Source organism: Vigna umbellata, chromosome 5 (assembly GCF_029865625.1).
Source record: "Vigna umbellata cultivar VRB3 chromosome 5, Vumbellata_1.0, whole genome shotgun sequence".
Lineage (NCBI taxonomy): Eukaryota > Viridiplantae > Streptophyta > Magnoliopsida > Fabales > Fabaceae > Vigna > Vigna umbellata.
In genome coordinates this window covers 25,815,548-25,837,212 of record NC_142169.1, presented here as the reverse complement: position 1 = coordinate 25,837,212, position 21,665 = coordinate 25,815,548, and the positions used below count along the sequence as shown (strand labels likewise).

The 21,665-nt window shown below is 29.6% G+C and overlaps 1 protein-coding gene across 1 annotated transcript; it reads left to right on the top strand.

Moving 5' to 3' along the window:
- The first annotated feature begins 18,676 nt into the window (after positions 1-18,676).
- On the top strand, positions 18,677-21,256 carry LOC124836109 (ENTH/VHS/GAT family protein). Its single transcript, XM_047311191.2, has 3 exons — positions 18,677-19,303; positions 20,145-20,423; positions 20,566-21,256. The coding sequence occupies exons 1-3, from the start codon at positions 18,818-18,820 to the stop codon at positions 21,004-21,006; spliced, it is 1,206 nt and encodes a 401-aa protein (XP_047167147.1). The 5' UTR covers positions 18,677-18,817; the 3' UTR covers positions 21,007-21,256.
- The last annotated feature ends 409 nt before the right edge of the window (positions 21,257-21,665 follow it).

Genomic DNA, 21,665 nt, shown 5'->3' with positions numbered 1-21,665 from the left:
AAAACTCTTAAATAATCATCAATTTAATAATAAAAGATATGTTTAGAGATTAATTCCTAATTAGAAATTAATTTAAAAATTAATTTTTTAATAGTCAAATCTAACGTTAGTGATTAATGTAGAAACAAGTTTATAATAAAAAGTATTTTAGTTACTAATTAAAAGACAAATTATAATTTTAAAATTATTTTAATTATTAATAATTTTAATTTATAAATTAATATCTAAATCGGTTATTATAATGATTAATTAATTTTTATTACTAAAATTTGTCATTTAACAACTTTTTTTTATTTATAAAAACGTTTTACATTCACTAAAAAAAATTAATGAGCTAGTCTAAAATCAGTACACATGAAAGAGTACTTATTGTATACATTGTTAACATTTATATTGAAACGAGTGAAATAGTTTCAGATCATTATTATCGGACGTTTAAAAGAATTACTAAAAAAACTTAATATAAATAAAAAATGGATCGAACCAAATAAAAAAATTGAAATTATTTCAATTAAAAAGCTTAAAATAATTTTTTAATTTTTGGCTTATGTAATGGCATTCTGAAGACTGATATATATTTCAGATGTGTTTCTTGAAGTTGCTTATGGTGTTTTTACTCTGATTTGTTTGCATGCATCACAGTTCATCTTGTTTAATTGAGCAAATGGTTTTGTTTGGGGAGGACAAGTGGGGCAATAAAATATTCCATAATGAGAGGGAATTGTTTGTCTTGGATTATTTTTTTAATTCTTGATGACAAAATCGGTACTAGGATCTTAGACTTGTTTTCTTGCCTTCCACACAATTTTATGAGAGTTATTATATAAAATTGTTGTATTGGTTGATCTTCCTTCTCTTGTTCCCATCACGACAGTGCACTCACAAATTTTCTTTTCTTACTTACGTACATATTCTTATCCTTCTTCAAATGCAAAAATGTATGCCCTTGTGAAAAGGAAAACAACTAAGAAACATTATTTCAAAATTATGTGAGGGGACACCACATGTTTCATGATCATAGATTATCTCGATCACACCCGCCAAATAAGCTTTAGTGGGTGGACCATCCTACTTAGTTCATATAACAATTCGTATCTAATTTTTCATATAAATTTAATGTCAAAGTAAATGTAACTTTCAAGCTTACTTGACAATTCATCGAGTGCCTTTCACATCATAATATAGATAATCAATTCCATACAACACTTCATACACTGTCTTCTTACTCGCCCTTTTAAATTTAGTTCACATGGGGTGAGAATCTCTGGTCAAATTACTAATGTTTTCAGTGGTATCAATCGTCATTGCTCAGCCACAAAAACCTACACCGATGCAATTTTATACAAACATTCATCAAACGTTTCATTACACAGCCAGGGATTACTGGTAGAATTTTTTATATTTTCACATTTTTCAGAAGAATTTTCTACAAATATTCATATATTTTTTTATTTATTTTAAAGTTCTATAGAAAAGAATTCTTAGAATATGAAAACTTGTAGTAATGGAGGAACTTCCCGTGGTCAAAACTCTAGGCTGGATGACATTGGTTCTGTCATGAAACAACTGTTATGAGTTGTGAAAGTATATCAGTAAGTTGCTTGCAGCAAAAACAAAATTATATATTTAAGAAATCATACAGTAACATCTATGTATGTTTGTCAATTTCACTCTTCTTAGTATTTTTGTGTGCGCTGTTACCGAGATTATTGTTTGCCAAAGCAGAATTTTCAAGTCCTACACATGTAGGGAATCACATTCAACCACTGTTTCGAATCTCCATTTTCCTTTCTTTGTAAGACTTAAACATGACCACCTTATATATATGAAAAACTAGTCCATGAATATGTAATCTCCAACCTATGTCTCTTTGAAAATCTGGGCACTGTTTTCTGATGGATGTGCATGTGAGACTCTCACGTGGGGAAAGGACGTTTTAAATGATTTCTTTTTATATATTTGAAAAGACATATTATGAATGAAAATATAAGTAACAGTTTAATGGTAAAGCAGAGACACATAAAAGGGATTTGTATGGATTCAACATGACACTAATGTTAGATATGACAACATAGGACAGATATGACTATGACACAGTATATAAGTTGGTATAGTATTTATACTTGAATACAGAATTTTAGATGTTGGATATAGCTAAAATTTAAAAGAAATATTTTTATAGAAATTTTGATTGGTTTGATATCTGGAATATGTGTCGGTGGTACGTAACAGGTGAAGGAGGAAAGGTGGAAAATTTTGATGGCAATGAATAAATCATAAGAAGGAGGTGTTAGAGTGTGGTAGGTAACGATTGATAAATGATAAGGTGTTTGGTGTGTCATTATGTTGTGAGTTGAGAATGAAGACCATGTTTTGAGTTCAGTTGGGACTTGGCAGTACCGGTGATGGAAGTGGAAGTACAATTTGAAGCTGAGGACATGAATATTTGTAGATAAAGTTGAGTAGAAAATTTGTGTGTGCATAAATGAAGTGCTAATAATTTAGGTGAAGTAAAGGAGTGTGATAATTTTGATTTGATTTGATTTGGAGATAGAGAAAGGCTTTTTATGAGAAAAGGTATTGGGCTTGTGTGGGCCCAATCTTAGTTATGTCATGGTACCAAGGATTCAGGGTCTTAACTACAAATAGGACTTAGCCATGCTGTTTTGTACCCACACAAACAATAATACAGATCATACACAGCTGGTTTATTCATGTTCCATAACCAAGCAACAAGCACTCTAATTGCTGTCTAATTATTAAATCAAGCAAAATGTTTTTTTTTTATATACAGATATTATTTTTAGAACTATTTTAGTCGTTAAAAAAATTTAACTTTTATATTTGTAAAACAAAGAAGATTAAAGGATAAAATAATGAATATAAAATGTGTAAAAATTTGTTAAATGTGAAAACAATAATATCCTTAAATAAATTGTTCAACTTCTTGTATCTTCTTCACCTCTTCAACTTGCAGCATCACCGAGTTTAGATTTTGTATTGGGTTCTTGAAACTGTCCTTCTAAACTTTTAAAATATATTAATATTAATATATTAAAAATTTATTATATTTTAAAATATTAAATCAATATCTATCTATATATCTTGAAAATATTAAAAATTCCTTTAAATATATGTTTTTGCCGACTAAGTTGCATGTTTATTTTTATGATGTTGTTTATGATAATCTTTCGTTTAACACAGTTAGAAAATTACATAGATTGTCTTAATCTACTAATTAAAAATGTGAGGTTGTTATGGAATAAGGGGCTACAAATATTTTAGGTGTTTTCCAATGAATCTTCCTAATGTTATGGAAGCCATGCTATTTTATAATTAATGACTTTTATGTATAAAAGAATTTGTTGGGATATTTTGTTAAGAGTCATAAAACATGTATTGTATGAGAGAAGATTGCATATCAACAATTGAATCTTAGAAGAAAGATAATATATCTTTAGTATAAGAGATCTATAAAAAGTTATTCTATGTACCACAGGTTGAGAAAAGCTTTAATGGAAATCAAAAGAATATTGTTGATTCTATCTAAATTATATATATATATATATATATATATATATATATATATATATATATATATATATATATATATATATATATATATATAACAATAATAATAATAATTAATCTCTTTTTCACCTTGTAGTTTTCATTTCAATCAAATTCAAATCGGTATTTATATCATTTTTCATCTTCACTTTAAAGTTAATAAATGTATCAATGAAATGATCACTTATATTTTCTCTACATACATTATATATTTATATAGGATTTGACTAGTAACTTGTGGAATATGAAAGATCAAAGATAAAACTTTCACACACACACACACACGAAGAATAATGTAAGTTTTTGTTAATGTGTAAAGGGTGTGAAGGTATCACAAAATTATATTTAAAATATTAAAAATGTTTTACATATGCAATATTTCAAAACTTTTTGTTTTACAATTCTTTAACCTTTACTATACTTATTTAAAATTATTTTTTATATTTTTATAATATTAGATAACATTTTAGTTATGGATATCTTTTTCCCGAGAACATTTAATATTTTGATTATAAATAATATTAAACATGTAATTATGTCATATTAAATAAGACGTCAACTATTTATTAACTTTTTTCATCCAAATAAAGCTAGAGGAAGGTAGAAGAGAAAAAAGCAATTTGCTTAATTTTTAATTTTGAAACTTAAAATTTTAAATGTAATGGATATTTTGAAACAAGAAGTATCAAAATATTTTGAAGAAAGAAAGTAGGTGTGAGAAGAAGAAAAGATGAAAATGACATGTATAAAGATAATGGATTCCACTTTTGTCTGCTTTTAACCTTGTTAAGAGTCATAATAAAAGAACTATAAAATGGACATTATAACTCTCTTAACGAAGGATTTTTATTTTTTATTTTTATAAACATCACTAAGAGGTGAAGCCTTAACAAGTTTAAGAAACTAAACTTTCAATCAGTTAGACAAAACTTGGTGGATGGAATTATTTATATTACACTTTTTAATTAACAAATGTGACCTATATCTTAATGATTTTGATTTATAAAAAAATATATTAAAAAAATGTCTTTGTAACTTTTTACTAGTGGAAAATCTTGCTTTTCTTTTAGCATCAATGCCTTGGTTGCTTGTAAAGCATAGTTAGTTTGAGTGCATTGAATGGGTAGATTTCTAATTTCAAATTGACCATAGTTAAGGTAAATTCCCATCCAAATTTAAAGATGAAAGCTAGTGCATATGAAACAAATCTACCCTCATTATTTTCATGTTTCTCTTTTATCAAAGAAGCAAAGAATAATATGTTTATAGTGTTTTCAACTGAGATTTCCTTCACCATGTTTTTCAAAGTGCTAATAATAATATGGAATATATTCCTAAGGTTAAGATATGCGAAAACATTGTGTTCGTCAAACCAAAGTGACACATTAATTTCTAATGAAAGCGATATACACAATGATATAGTTTTTTCTTTCCTTTGCTTTTACAGTGGTATTCAAATTTCAAGTAAGGTTTTGCATTAGAGTAAATTGTGTTTAACCATTGGATATGTTTGTTTTTTCCCACATTAAGGGAGGATTGGTAGAACATATTGAATGCCTTTATATTAACTTATTAATATTTCTTAAGTCTACCTTTTCAAGTCGTGTATAATTTCTTTAAGGTTTTTCATATATTTATATTTGTTTAATCTATGTATTATTTGAATGCTCAAAAGCTAAAAAAAAGGAAACTTTTAAAAGGGTTAAATACACGGTTAGTTAGTTATTAATGTTGAGGTGAAATTGAAATTATTTTTTATTTAAAATTTTGATATAATTTGCTAAATAGATATAATTTTTTAAAATTTATTTATATTATATTTTTATATATCAAATCACTTTTAGATTGACATTATTTATACCGTTTAATATATTTTAATTTAAATGTGAGTTTCAAAGGTCATTTAATATATAAAAACATAATTTATTTGAATTATGAAAATTATATTTATTTATTTTTAAAGTTTTAGAAAAAAATAAAAAAATTTGAAAATAGACAAATTTTAGTTTTCATTCAATAACTAAAACAATATTTAATTTTTTAAAATATTCATTTTCTGCTGTAAACTATTTTTATAGTAAATAGTATCAAATAAAAATAAAAAAATAAAAAGTATTATTTATTAAAAAAATATTATTCATTACTTCTACACAATAATAATTATTAAAAAAATAAATAAAGGTAAGCTCAATAAATATATATTAAAAGTTTACTCTCTAGAGTAATGACATTGAGGTTCGTGAGGGACTTTGGCACCACCAGCCTTCACGGGTCTGTTTTTCTGCACTTCACGGGTCTGTAATTACAAACTGCAGACAGAGTTAATTGGTTAATTAACCTAACAACTCACGTAATTCCACATTTTCTCTTCGTTTCATATTATATTTTAACTTTTTAAAATTTGTCTACAAATAATCTTAAATAACATAAATTAAATATATATTATTCTCATAAGTTATCTCGTATTAATCCTCCAAATAGTAATTTATAAATAATCTCAAATCTGAACTTGGGGAATATCAAATTCATATTTTACTGTTTTGTTATTCAGTATTTTTGAGCAAATTTATGCGATGAGAAATTGGTCCCAAATGGAAGCCAGTAGTAGTAAGAGATCTGAGCGTGCATGTCTGATAAACCATTGCATGACATGCACTTTTCACAGATTCATCTTTCTCTTTTCCGCTCTTCAAAGCACACAAGATTTGCCCGTGATGTCATTTCTTTTTCTTTTTCTTTCCAATTTTATTAACATTTTATTTTTTACAAAATTATTAATAACAAACTCTTTTCATATACTCTTTGCAACCAATCAAATAATAATATGGTGGAGAAACAATCTTATATTTTGCAATATCATGTTGTTCAATATTCCACATCACGCCCCAAACTTGTAAGTCTGAAAAAATTAAAAAAACATTTGTTGAGTGCGATCAGTTACTTAAATGATCTTAACATCTTAATTAGGTAGTTTACCAACCTTATCACCTTTAAAACAAAGTTTCATATCAATAATATCATGAAAATATCTCAAAATTCATTTCAAAGCATTCCAATTCTCTTTACTTGGGCTTAAAAAAATTGACTGATTGTACCAATAACATATGCAATATTTGGTCTCGTGCATATCATTGTATACATCAAATTGCCCATTGCATGTGCATAAGGCACTCGATTCACATATGTCTTATCAACTTCATTTGAAGGATTCTGTTTAACACTCAGTTTAAAATGAGTAGCAAGATGAGTGTTCACAACTTTCTCATTTTTCATCTAGAATCTCTACAACAACCTTTTAATATAGTGTTCCTATGATAGCCAAAACTTCTTTCTTTTCTCTCTCTCAAATGATTTTTATTCTGAGAATCTATTTAACAACTCTTAAGTCTTTCATGACAAATGACTCGTCCAATTGCTTCTTCAACCTATTAATTTTAGAAATTGTTTACCAACAATAAGCATGTCATCAACATACAATAACAAAATAATAAAGTCATTATCAGAAAACTTTTAGCAAAGACACAATGATCATAAATAGTTTTCTTGTAGCCTTGCTCACAGATAAAAGACTCAAACTTCTTATACCACTGCCTCAAATCCCGCTTCAAATCGAATAGACTTTTCCTCAGTGTGCACATATAATCTTCCATTTCAACAAGAAAATCATTAAGTTGCTTCCAGTATATCTATTCCTCCAAATTACCATGAAGGAAAGTTATCTTCACATCCATGTATTCAACTTCCAAATCAAGAGTAACAATTAAACTTAACACGATTTTGATTTGAGAAAATCTCATTGAAATCAACACTCATTTAATGATGGAAACCTTTCACCACTAATCTAGCCTTGTACTTTGGAAATGTTGAATTACCATCTTGTTTCAACTTGAAAATCCACCTATTCTCTAAAGCTATTTTATCGTTAAGCAATTTCACCAAGTTATAAGTATGATTATCATACAAATATTTAATCTCATTTTGCATTGCATCCGGTCACTGTTGTTTTTCTTCACTTTCAAAAGCCTCTTCAAAACACCCAGGTTCTCCAATGTTAGCCAATGTTATATACTCATTAAAAGAATACCTTGTAGAAAATTGTCTTTGTCTATTGGACCTCTTGAGTTAGACTTCAGGTGGTTTAGGTATATTACCAAGATCATCATCATGTTCCTCTTAAGCATCATTAATTGGAACCGCTACCCATCTCGAACTCGTTGATCATCAACATCATCATGTTTCTCATCATATTGAGCTTCACTTTGAACATTATTCAGATTATGAATGAGAAACCTCATTATATTACCACCAATGATATTATTATCTTTTGTGGGTGTGGTATTGCACCTTATCAATTCCCTTAATGGTCTAGTCTTCCATGAATTGAACATCACAGTTTCTAACAAGCTTCTTCTTAATAGTATCATAAAACCTATAGCCAAATTCATCCTCACCGTAGCCAATAAAGATGAACTGTCTTGTCTTTGCATCCAACTTGGATTTTTCATCCCTTGGAATATGGACAAATGCCTTGCAATCGAAAAGATGCAAATGATCAATACTTACATTATTGTTAAACCAAATTTTATTTGGCACTTAAAACTATCCATAATCATATTAGGAGTGAGATTGATAACATGTACTATTGTGTACCTCACCTTAGAAATGCTTGGGCAATTTAGCATATAAGAGTATACATCTCACTTTCTCAAGTAATGTCATTTTTATCCTCTTAGCTAAACCATTTAGTTGAGAAGTTTTAGGAGGAGTCTTCTCATGTGATATACCATGTTTGTAATAAGCATCAAAGGGTCCGCAATACTCACCACCATTATCAGAACGAATACATTTAAGCTTCTTGCTTGATTGCATGGCATGAAATTCCTTGAACTTTTCAAGTACTTGATTCTTTTTGCTGAAGTGCATAGACCCTAAGCTTATTGGAACAATCACAATAAAAGTAACAAAGTAAAGTGTACCACTGAATGATTTTACCTTCAACAGGCAACAAACACTATAATGCACCAATTGTAACAACTTTGACTTCCTTGAGGTTGGAAGCTTCTCTAAGGATACTCTAGTTTGCTTGCCAACCATGCAATGAGAATATCTCTCAAGTTATCCACTTTTTAACCTTTGAAGAACATCCTTTTTAGCTAAAAAATTTAGTCTTTTTTGACTGATATGACTAAATCTTTGGTGACACAAAAATGCCTCCATATTTATGACATTCACAGTGTCTTTAACAACCAAAACTTTTGTGTAATATAGTTTGGTTGATTTTTCTCCTATAGCCACAACCAGGTTACTTTTGATGAGTTTCCACTTTTCAGAACCAAAGTGATTATCGTGATCACCATCATTAAGCATATGCATAAAGATTAAGTTAAAATAGACGTCAAAAACATGTTTGACTCCTTTAAGCAATAATTGCATTCCTATGTAGGTTTGTAGGCATACACCACCAACACCAATCACTCTAGACACACGATCATTACCTATCTTCAACTCTAAAATCACAAAAAGTGTAAGATGTGAAGAACTCCTTCCTTGGTCTAATATGCGGTTTAGCACCACTATCAATAATCCACATGCTCTCATCAGATGCAAGATTAATTGACCCAAAGTCATGAAGAAAAACAAGATCAACACCTATAGTAGTAGTAACACAATCATCACCATGATATTTTTGCTTACCTTTCCTGTCTTTGTTATCATTTTTCCACTTAAAACAATATTTATGAATGTGCCCTATTTTTTTTACAATAATGGCACTTTATACTCTTGTATCTTGAGTTAGACTTGCTCCTATTACTCTTTCTACCACCTTTTGATTCCTTTTTCTGATTTCTCCTTCTAATTTCTATGATAAGTATATCATAATGAGATGTAGAACCACGTGTGTTCCTTGTCATCTCGTCATTAAAAGCATCGCTCTTTGCCATATGGAAAGAAACAATGCCATTTGGGGCTGAGTTTGTAATTGAAAATCGAAATATCTCCCAAGACTCCGATAGAGTGTTAAGTAGGTATAGTCTCAAGTCTTCATCATCAAATTTGATACTCATTCCTGATAGTTGATCTAAGAGTCCTTGAAACTCATTTAAGTTATTTAAAATGGAAGAATTCTCCATGTACTAGTTTATAAAGCAATTCAATAGATACAATTTATTATTAGTCGACTTAGAAGTATACAAAGACTATATCTTCTCCCACAGAGTTATAGCATGTCCCTCATTTGCAATGTGATTATATACATTGTATTAAACATATTATTGAATAAAATCACACACATGTTGGTGCTCAAAGTCACATTCTTCATCAAATATATAATTCGACTTCTGTGTAACAAATACTAGAAGATGCAATTTCTTCACAAACAACAAATTCTTTATCTTCCCTTTGACAAATGATAATTTGAACCATTCAAAGCAATCATATTTGCATTTGCCTCCATCATCGAGCAAGTAAATATAACCTTTAACCAAAAGCTCTGATACCATTTTGATGAGGAAAACAACATTACTAAATTTCCAGAGAATGCATTTGATATAATTTCTCTTAAATTACAAGAATCTATAGGAGAAACAATCAAATAACAACAACAATAAATCGCCATAATCACAAACAAAGACACTAAGATATTTAACGTGAAAAACCCCTTAAAATAAGAGTAAAACCATAAGTCATATAGATCAAAGAAATAACACCACTATGATAAAAAAAGAGGAAGTACAAATAAGTTTTAATTATTTAGACAAAGTAGTGATAACACCCAACCAAACAACAAAGTAACAAGCTTGCAAATAGAGAACAAGAAAGATAAAGAAAACTTAAATACACATATGTAGTGTAAATTGAATTTCTCTCAACTCAAATCTTGTATCAACGATCTAAATGGTCAAAATGAAAAACATGATATTTCGAACATGCTGTCAAATTTTTAGCACAATCTAACGATAAACAAAATCATACTATTGATTTTATAATGACAATTTAGTGAAAAATGTTAAAATAAAATTCTCTACTTTTTTTCTATCTCTCACTTATTTTTCAACCCATTCTCCACTGGGTTAAGTGAGACATGATTTCTCAACTTTTGAGTTTTTTCAACCAATAGAAAGAAAATCAAATACTCAATACTTAACACTAGACACAATTTAATAGGATTTTTAAAAAGTACCAACTTTTATTAATTAATTTACTAAGAAAATATCGTTGTGACTTATCTCTTCGTTTTATTGTTTTTAATAAATTTTAATTAATTAAAAGAAATGTGTGAGAAGATATCTTAAATAGTGTTACTAATTTATTTGCCGTATATACTGATATGATTATTTCATTTAGTTATACACTACTTTTTTTTATAATACAAAACTTACCAGGAAGGACATCTATGCAAACAAAAAAAAACTTATGTGAAAAACGAAAACAAGGAATTAAAATATAGTGAATAAAGAAAATATAGAAAAGTAACTAACAGATATGACAAACTGACCCTCATACATAAAAAAAAGTAACTAACCATCAATATTTTACATAAAATTGAAGTGTAAGTGTTTAAAATATGATTCTTTATCATCAAACATTTTTTACATCATTATTTATACACTGTAAAATAAACAATACATTTAATCACATTGTTTTATATAATATAAATAAATTATATTTCTCTAAAAATATTATAAATATATATTTATATAATAGTAAAAAATAATACAATAAAAATGTGAATAGACACATTAAAAAATATGTCCTTATAAATTCCTTTTTTACGTAAACATTTACTTATTATTTTACTAGTGTTTCAGTAACTATTACTAAATGTAGCATATCGTGATAAGTTTAATTATATTAATTCTGTTTCTAAAGTAAAAGTTCAAACTCATGTTTATCTTTAATAATTGATGGGTATAAATTTTGTTTTATATTCTCATTTATAATATATTCATGTTTATATATATATATATATATATATATATATATATATATATATATATATATATATATATATATATATATATATGTAAAGAGATTTCATTTTTCAGTGTTCACAATTGTTTTCTGATTTTATACTTTAAATAAAATCTTTTTAAATTAAAATAATTACTTTACTAATTTTATTATTTAAGTAACCGTTTCTTTAAAGTTTAACCGTTGATTTTGGCCGATTTTTAAACTTAATCATTTTTAATAAAATAAATTATTTACAAAATAAATAAAAATTATTTACCATAAAATTATAAAAAATTACATTTAGTTTTATAATTATAATAATAACAATAATAATAATTATATCATTTTTTTATTATCATGATGATTTTTTATTAATTACATATAATATTTATAACTTTTAATGGTAAAATATTTGTTCTTTAATTAAACTATTTTTTTAACTTATAAAATACTTGTTAGATACCTTTGTTGCATGTTTGATTCATGAATTGCATTCACATACCACAATTAAAGAGAATGTTAATAGTGTTTTTGATATATGAGAATCTAGAGGGGACGAAAAATGAGTTGAAGTGTTTAGACAATGAAATTTTTTTTTTATAAATTTCTGATTCTCTTTTTTTTTTTCAATAATTCTTTTTGACTTGAAGTTTATTAAAACTTACCATTTATTTATTTTCAAGTAATCAATTTCTCGGCTTAACATAACATAAATTATTGGGAAGTGCATAGCTTTGAACTCCAAGTCAACATTTCTATCACTCATCATCAGCAATGCTTCCTCTACTTATTTATCACAAACCAAGTGCAAACTATAACACACTGGACATTAAGTGAGTATAATTATATAATATATATATATATATATATATATATATAGAGAGAGAGAGAGAGAGAGAGAGAGACATACACCTAATTTCATATTATTTTTCTTCCGTTTCGTTTTAAAAAAAATATCCAACTCAAAATCAGTTTTAGCCTTGTTGGGCCCTTGTGTGTGTATTCGTATGTTTATGGCCCATCTTATTGGACAACCTCGTTTCTCGTTTGCTATTACAATGTCGACCTTTCTTCCTGCACCTTCCTAGTTTCTTCTTTCACCTCCACATATTTTAAAATTCCAATGTTATCCTCCTTTTTAGTTTGAGTCTTGAAATATACACTTCATATATATTCCAAAATATACTACAAAATTTATATTTCGGATTTATAATTTAGAATGCAAAATAAAAAATATATTCCAGATTCTATTATCATAAATGTATCTTTAATGAGAAAAAAAGATGGTTTAATTGCTTCCTTTGTCCCCAGTTTGGTTGAATTATGTCAAATTCATCCTCATTTTTAAAAAAGTTTCATTGTCGTCCTCACGTGGTATAAAAGTGTCAATTGAATCCAAACATAGAAAAAATTTGTGTCAAAGTAGTCATTTTTCCTATATATCTGTGTCTTCCTTTCATATGTCACTTCTCTGGAGCTATGAAAAGCCTTAAATTGGATAAGGTAAAATGAATATCTGTACTTGATTGTATGAAAGGAAGACACAGAGATATAGGAAAAATGACTACTTTGACACAAATTTTTTCTATGTTTGAATTCAATTGACACTTTTACACCACGTGAGGACGACAATGAAACTTTTACACCACGTGAGGACGACAATGAAACTTTTTTAAAAATGAGGATGAATTTGACACAATTCAACCAAACTGGGGACAAAGGAAGCAATTAAACCAAAAAAGATTAAGAGTGAGGAGAAAGGGCTCTCGGAGCAAAAGATGGAGAAGGTTGCAGATGGAGGAAGAAAAAGCTGGTGAAAAAAATATATGAGCAAAATGATCTTTTCACTTGTCTTATGAAGGTGCAGAAAAAAACTATGGAGGTGCAGGAAGAAATGTTTAGCACCGGCTCCTTTTTTTATTTTGAACTTTTCAATAAAATAATTCTGTACTAATATTTAAAATCAGTTATCTTCATGTATTGAACCATAACTAGGTTAGACAATGAGGGTGTGGAAGAGAAAAGACTGTTATGAATAGCATGACCCTTTTACAAATAGATATTTTGTTACCCAACGAGTTCGTATGATCCAATGTTAAAATTACAGCTTATTAAAGGAAAACATTTCTTTTTAAAAATTAAAATTGATAATTTTTTTCTTCTAAAATATATTAATCCAACTAGCAATAGAACAATTGTTTATAGAATCATGGAAATAGTCATCAATCAGGAAATTCCTTGTTTCACGTAATTTTTTATTTATTTTTTGACATGCGACAAACTAAGAAATTTCTACCGAAGACTAACTAAGCATAATAGTATAGGACACAGGTGACTGTCATTGGAAATTATATCGTTCAAAATCACTGTATTCCTACAATTCAACCATACACTATTAGATCAAAAACCATATTTCATATTTAGCCATCTTTTATTTCTATATAGCATAAATAAATTTTATTCAATAACAAAAAGTAATACATCTTAGTTACGAAATACTTGTTGGCTACCTAATATATATATATATATATATATATATATATATATATATATGTTTAATACCGTTTTTTATTTTCATCACTTTTGTTCAAAGTAGTCTTTGACTTCTTTCGGTGTTCTAAGTGATCATTTTTTTATAAAATTTGTTCAATTTGAATTATCACACAATAGAGCTCATGGTGACTGGCTCAAATCGATTCAGTGAAATGGAGCTTGCGACGTGTTTCTAATTCTCATTGCACGATTTAGGTGGTGGGATTCTCGTTCTGGTTTTCTATGCAGGTTTGGACGAAGATAATGGTGTGAAAAAGGAGAACTATTAGAAAGTGGGTTTTATGCCTAACTCATCCCCACAAAACCAGCTTGTAAGATGAGGTTTGCACCTCACTTATATATTATAATTTGGCCTTATCTCTAGTCAATGTGGGACTTCCAACACACCATCTCCACGTCGAAGTATAGACATCTCGAACGTGATAGTAAAAATTGGGTGGTCCGATAACGGCCCGATAGCGGGTGGAATAGAAATGCCCAAGAAACAAGAAATATTGCTAGGATAGACTCTTAACTTGGCTCTGATACCATATTAAGAAGTGAGATTTAAGCATTACTCAACCCTACAAAACCAGCTTGTAAGATGAGGTTTGCATCCCACTTATATGTTATAATTTGGCCTTATCTCTAGTTGATGTGGGACTTCCGACAAGAACATAAAGGAGGTGTGAACTTGATTGTGTGTTGATGATTCACGAGTGACTGTCTAATTTGGGTGGTTATCTGGGTTTTGGGTTTGCAGGTTCCTGAAGATAAAGTTTGTGTGGATGCTTCCAGGGTTGTGTTTCTAGTTCTTTGATGTTGCAGGTTGGGTGAGAAGATTAAGGAGATTTCGCGGTGTTCTGGTTCACATGGAGGGGGCTCGCAGATATGGATGATGGTTCAGGGTTTTCACGTTTGCGATGGAGAAGGCGAACTAGGGTTCCATGTGGGTGCTTCCATGGTTGTGTTTCTAGTTCTTTGATGTTGTAGGTTGGGTGCGAAGATGAAGAAGATTTCGTGGTGGTGTGGTTTGCTTGGAGGAGGCTCGTGAATCTAGATGATGGTTTGGGGTTTTTACATTTTCTAGTCTATGTTTGTAGGTTGATGCGCGAGAGATGACGATGGAGAAGATGATCGTCATCTGTGTTGTTCCCAGCGTGGTTTGTAACTGACGGAGGAGGAAACCACTTTCACTTACAATGTTTCCACATCACATTCCTTTAACTTGCCACATATATGAAAAACTGAGAGCTCATTCAATATTGGCTTCTATGGGTATTACACCACTAACAATTAGACATCATCAGCGAAAAGGATCAAATTGAACAAATTTTACAAAACAATTGACCACTTTGGACGCCAAAAAAAGTCGAAGACCACTTTAAACAAAAGTGACGAAAATAGGGACTAAAATAGATACTAAGCCATATATATATATATATATTATCCTAGATTTTTTATTCGTGTCAATGCACAAGTAAAGTAGATTATAAATTTTTTAGTTTTATTTAGATAAATATATAATTGCAGTTTATAATAATTATGATCAATACATTTGTGATACTATATTTTGTAACATCTTAATTTTAGTCGTTTAACACTGATAAAATAAGACGTTATAAAATCAATAAAATAAAATAAAAATGTCTCAACTTATAGATATAGTATTAATATAGTTATCTAGAAGAAAATAATTATAATAATAAATATATCTAAAAGAGCTAAACATAGTCACTAGACCCATAAGACAAACTACAACATCACCGTCATTTACCATATATACTTCAACTCCTATCCCTCATCTGCTAAGGTGATCATCGCAGAAGAAACGATCCAAGACAACAAAAGAGACAACAGGATAAACTAATATTCGAAAGAAAACTTCATAAACAATTTAACCATCACACATTAGTTCAAAATTTATAATATCTTTTCGTATTTCAAGAATGTCTTCACCATTTTCTTTTAAATCAATGTTTCTATCTCTAATTTTCAGAATCCAATCAACACATTCTTTTATATATGTTACAGTTTAATATTTGTTACAACATAAAAGCAAGAAATACAACATACAACATATGGAAAAATATAACAAGAACATTAGGTGAGATATCTTTTAAAGTTTGAATGGTTTCTCAAAAATGATAAAGTGCATCTAAAATGGCACAAAACCCAATGATATTAAAAATATATTTTTCATTCACAGATACATCAATGTTAATATCCATAAACAAATTCTCAACATGAAAAACAATCACATCTCCCTCCTTTAGTTCATTCATATTAGAAAACAACTATATTTCATTCCATCGAGTTGGACATATGTGAACCTCAAATTGTGAACATAGTTCACAAAGTTAGTTGGGAAATATTGAGAAATCTAACATGCACGAATACACAAATCAAAATCAAATGGAGAGAAAGGGGGGAGGGGGAGAGAAAGGGGGGAGGGAGAGAGAGAGAGAGAGAGAGAATACCAACAAAAGGGTGAGAGAGTGAGCATGTTGAAAGTAACAAACGAGAGATGAATTAGAGTGAGAGCAAGATAAACATGGCAAGATAATGAGAGTATATCAAGATAATGAGAGTGAAGAAAATGAGAAACGTCAATGAAAAATGCAACATAGTGAGAACGAGAAAAACATGGTGAGAGGGTGAAAATGAAAATAGTGATAAAGGAACAATGTGATTTAAGATTTAAGAAAAGAAATTATTTAAAAGAAAATGAAAAAAAAAAAGTTTAAAAACCTGAATAAGTGGTGTTTCACCACTTGCAAATCATGTCTTCCTAGTTATATTTTTGGGATGGTTTGGAAATTTGTTCCTCAATTTGTATCATGTGACATGTTTTTTGCCTTTGTGTCCATTATTTTATATTATATATTTAAATATTTTAAATATAAAAGTTACAATTGAAGTTATAATCTGAATTTTGTAAAACACTTTATTAAAAGATATTGATATAACACAACTTTAAAATTATAAAATATAAAAATAATTTTTTGTTTTTAAATATACTAAAATGACATAAAATTTAAAATTGTAAATTATAACAATGAACATTTATTTTAAAATTCTAAAAGGTTGAAAATATAAATAAAGATGACTAGGGGCTTTATTTTCACCGAAGTCTTACATTAGAACAAAACTAACGTCATAACATAAAGTATATATACCTGCTACATAATGAATTAAAAAAAGAGTCAAATAAGAGATTAAATGCCCTATGTTGCATGATGTAAGTAATAGAAATGCAGTGCGTAGAAGATAAAGTTGGTAGGTGGTTAAAAGTAGAAATATAATAAGGAAAATGACACTTGAACAACCATTTTTGACAACATTTAGATACGCGCACACGTGTCTAAATTTGAGTGGTCCATTTTCATTTAATTTTTCCAACTGGACCACTCAAATTTAGACACGTGTGCGCGTATCTAAATGTTGTAAAAAATGGTTGTTCAAGTATCATTTTCCATATAATAAAGAAAGTGAAACTAACTGAAAAGAAGAAAGGGCTGGAAATAGAATTTCTATATACAGTCAATTAATAACGTAAGGAATAACAAAACAATATTAACAATAATAATATGATGGCTAAAATAAAAATAATAATAAATAAATGTAATAAATTGTAAAAGATATGATGGCTAAAATATTTTGTAAAAGATATACTTGGGTAATTGTTGTATTTAGTTAAATAAATTGTGTTGTAATAAAAAGTTTGATTAGTTATAATTGCTTTTTTAATTGTCTTTGCTGACATGCTATCTTTATCATATTTTATTATTTTTATTTATTCTATTTTTCATATTGATATATTTTATACTATATTTTGTTTTATTATTATTTAAAAATAAATAACAATAATGGATATTGTTTAATTATCATTAATAAAATACAATTTATGCAAAGACACTAAAACATCGTTTGAAATAATATTTAAGAAATTCATATATAAAGTTTAGTTTAGGATATTCTCAAAATATAAATATTATATATTATATAACGAGATATCGATTAGGAATACATATTTTTTAAATTATGTATAAATATAATTATTTTCAACTATTTAAGACAATTTAAAATATATCAACTAAACTATTCTCAACTAAATAATTAGTATTTGAATAAAATATATGATTATATAAAAAATAACATTATAAAAAATAACATTATAACTGCATACTTATATAAAAAAAAATTAGACAATATTTTCCACTATATGATTTTGGTCAAAGTATTATTTCTGCCTGTCATCCTACATCTGGTCCACGCGTAACAAATCAAGACGACAATGATTAGGACGTGAGAGAAGAAGACGAGAAAATCATATACTTATTATGTTGTTAACTTTGTAAGATCATGTCACTGGTAAAATATAATTTAAAAACTCAATATAATAGTAATTAGAAACTATTTTGCTATTAAAGTATGGTATTAAAGAGACTAAAAATTGTAGTTTTGACATGTTTAAAGATAAATTAACTTGAATAAGGAGTGAGTAATTTAAATGGATTAATGATGTAAGATTATTTTAGATGGTAAGTAAATAGTAACAAATCCGAGTATAGGGGATTGAAAAAGTAAGTGGCGGACCCAGTGGAAGCAAATTCAACCCTTTCAATCACTGTAAGGAGAACACCGCACACCCCTCCTTTTCTCTCTCGTCTCTTCTGCACTTTATAATCCTCAAACGTCGTAATCTCTCTTCAAATCCATTCTAGGGTTCCGCAAACGAAGAAAAGGGCAAAATTAATCGATGGAGCGGTTGAAGCTGGCGCAACTGGGGGAGAGGCTGAAGACAGGTGGGGCCCAGATGGGGCGAATGGTAAGCGGCAAGGTGAAGGAGATGCTGCAGGCTCCCACGCCGGAGTCCAAGATGGTCGACGAGGCCACGCTCGAAACCATGGAGGACCCTAATTGGGGCATCAATCTCAGGATATGTGCCATGATCAACTCCGACCAATTTAACGGCTCCGAGGTCGTTAAGGCCATCAAGAGGAAGATCAACCACAAGAGCCCTGTGGTTCAGACTCTTAGCCTCGACCTCTTGGAAGCCTGCGCCATGAACTGCGACAAGGTCTTCTCCGAAATCGCTTCCGAGAAGCTTCTAGATGACCTCGTTGCCTTGATTGATAACCCCCAGGCCCACCACAACACTCGACGTCGGGCTTTCCAGTTGATTCGGGCCTGGGGCGACTCCGAGGATCTTGCTTATCTTCCCGTCTTTCGTCAAACTTATATGGTTACTTCCTTTTTCTTTCTTTTCACCGTTAGTTAAATAAATCATCGTTTTCGTTCCTGAAATATTCTTTCTTATTTATCTTAGTTATGCTTTGTCATTACACAACTTATCTTTAAGAATTATAAACTCTACTGTATAATAATCATGTATTGAAGAATCTCTCTTTCAAATTAGTTTCTGAAAGCCACTCAAATATATCGACATGGAGACTGAACTATGGTTTTCTTGGTTTTTATGAGGAAATTGCACTGGTGTCTTGAACTTTCTTGAGATTGTATATAGTTCTGTTTTTAATCACTTACAACAATCTTCCTTGTAAGATTCGAGATATAGGATTTTTTAGACAATTAAGAATAGTTGGTGTAATAGCAAGAAATAAAATAGAACATTGGCCAAAATTAGACAAAATTTAAGGGGGAGCGTGGGCGTGATTTCTTTACTTTTATTGTTTTTTCGTTGGCTCGTGTTTTGATTGTTCGAGCAAAAACGGCCATAACGGGATGTCTTGTTTCATTTGATACTCTTGTCTTTCTGCTCTCTATTATGTTTTGTCTTTTTCATTATTTGTTTTTGGTACTTGATTTTTATTGCTGTATGTAGCTTCTAGACATTGCTTGGAAAAGTGTATGATGCTTAAAAAATACCCGAGTGAAAGTGGGAATTTTGTCTTTAACGGACTACTGATTTTGATACGCGAAACGGTATTGGGTTTCATATTTTCACTCATTTTATACGCTTTTAATCAAATGTTTTCTATTTTACAATTTTTCTGTGATAGACTCTTCCGTTTCCTTCACTCTCACATTAATTTGAATTCTACATCCTCTCTGTTTGATGGCAGAGATTGAAAGGGAGGGATGGTCCACTTGACATGGCGGGAGGAAATTCACCATCTATTCCGTATGCCTCGGAGTCATATGCACATCAATATCCTGTAGATCCCCCTGAAAGATACCCAATTCCTGATGCTGAACTAGATATGGATGATCCAGCGGCTTTCTCTTCTAATTACCAACAAATATCAGTTGAGGAGACGAAAGAACATCTAGTGGTTGCTCGGAATAGTCTCGAGTTGCTTTCTAGCATATTGAGTTCTGAGGCTGACCCAAAACCTTTGAAGGTAAACACACGTTTTGATAATAAATAAAAGGCAACATTACCAAAAGAATGAATTGGTATTTGTATATTTTTATTAACTGAGCTAATGAGCACTTCTGTTCTCCCCCACTGCTATTCATTTACTGATAGATAATTGCCTGCAGGAAGATTTAACTGTGAGCTTGTTGGGCAAGTGCAAGCAATCACTCTCTATCATCAAGGGGATTGTGGAAAGCACTACAGATGATGAAGCAACGCTTTTTGAGGCTTTATATCTCAATGATGAGCTTCAGCAGGTAATTTCTAACTATGAGAAGTTAGAAGCTGCTCAAATGTCTGGGACACCACAGCCTCAAAATGCTGAACCCGCCAAGCATGACGCGGAAGCTGTTCAAAACCCCAATGAAGTACCTGCAAGGTTTGAAATTGATGATTCGGAAGAATCTGAAGCTGATCAGAATCTGGATCGAAAGGTGCCCCAAAAATCGAACACTCTTGAAGTCAATGCAACTGAGGTCGAGGGGAATGGTCTTGCTGAAACTAAAATAGTTAAGGACACAACGGAAAAGAATGGTGAATCTAGCCTCAAGCGAGATACCGAATGAGGAAGAGCGTTATTGGCATGAATCTTCTAGCATTTCGTTGTTGTCTTTGTTCATATCTTGTAATAAGCTGTAGTCCTTCCATCTGTGAGGGTGATTTACGTTGCCCAGATATGTAATTGGCAGGAGTTTCATCCCGAGGATTGTTGATATTTAATCCTTGTGAGATCAGTTTAGTTCATAATGTTAATGTAGTTGCACATTTTGATTCGCTTCATATTAATTAATGATGTATCTGTGTGTCTTCGTTTAATTCGACACTTTGATTTCATAGAAACAATATTCTAATTGGGCACATTTCTAAACAGAGCATTTTTCTTTGGGACGTATAGCAGCGAATTTTGGAAGTTGCATAATCATAGTTTATTAGTCGTTTGAGAGTTGAAAATTTGAAATTATTAAGCAGAATGTATTCATTTGGGTTTTGTCACTTGCAAGTTGTAAAGAATTAGCACTCCATATGATGAAGTGTCCCTACAAATAAAAAGTGCAAAATTATTATTAGCAGTGAATCCTATTTCTTACTTCTTAGCAATGGGGGCAAGATAGGGCCCATTAACCTAGAATGTTATCATATATGTTATCATATATCCCTATCGAGCGAGTATGTATATATGTTTGTTTAGTTTTATACTTTCTATAGGGCTAAATTTGAATTGCTT

Excerpts from the sequence above, each read along its gene's own strand:
- LOC124836109 (XM_047311191.2), top strand. The coding sequence starts at position 18,818 with ATGGAGCGGTTGAAGCTGGCGCAACTGGGGGAGAGGCTGAAGACAGGT. Across the intron at positions 19,304-20,144 it reads TCTTTCGTCAAACTTATATG|AGATTGAAAGGGAGGGATGG; the intron begins GTTACTTCCTTT and ends GTTTGATGGCAG. Across the intron at positions 20,424-20,565 it reads CTGACCCAAAACCTTTGAAG|GAAGATTTAACTGTGAGCTT; the intron begins GTAAACACACGT and ends AATTGCCTGCAG.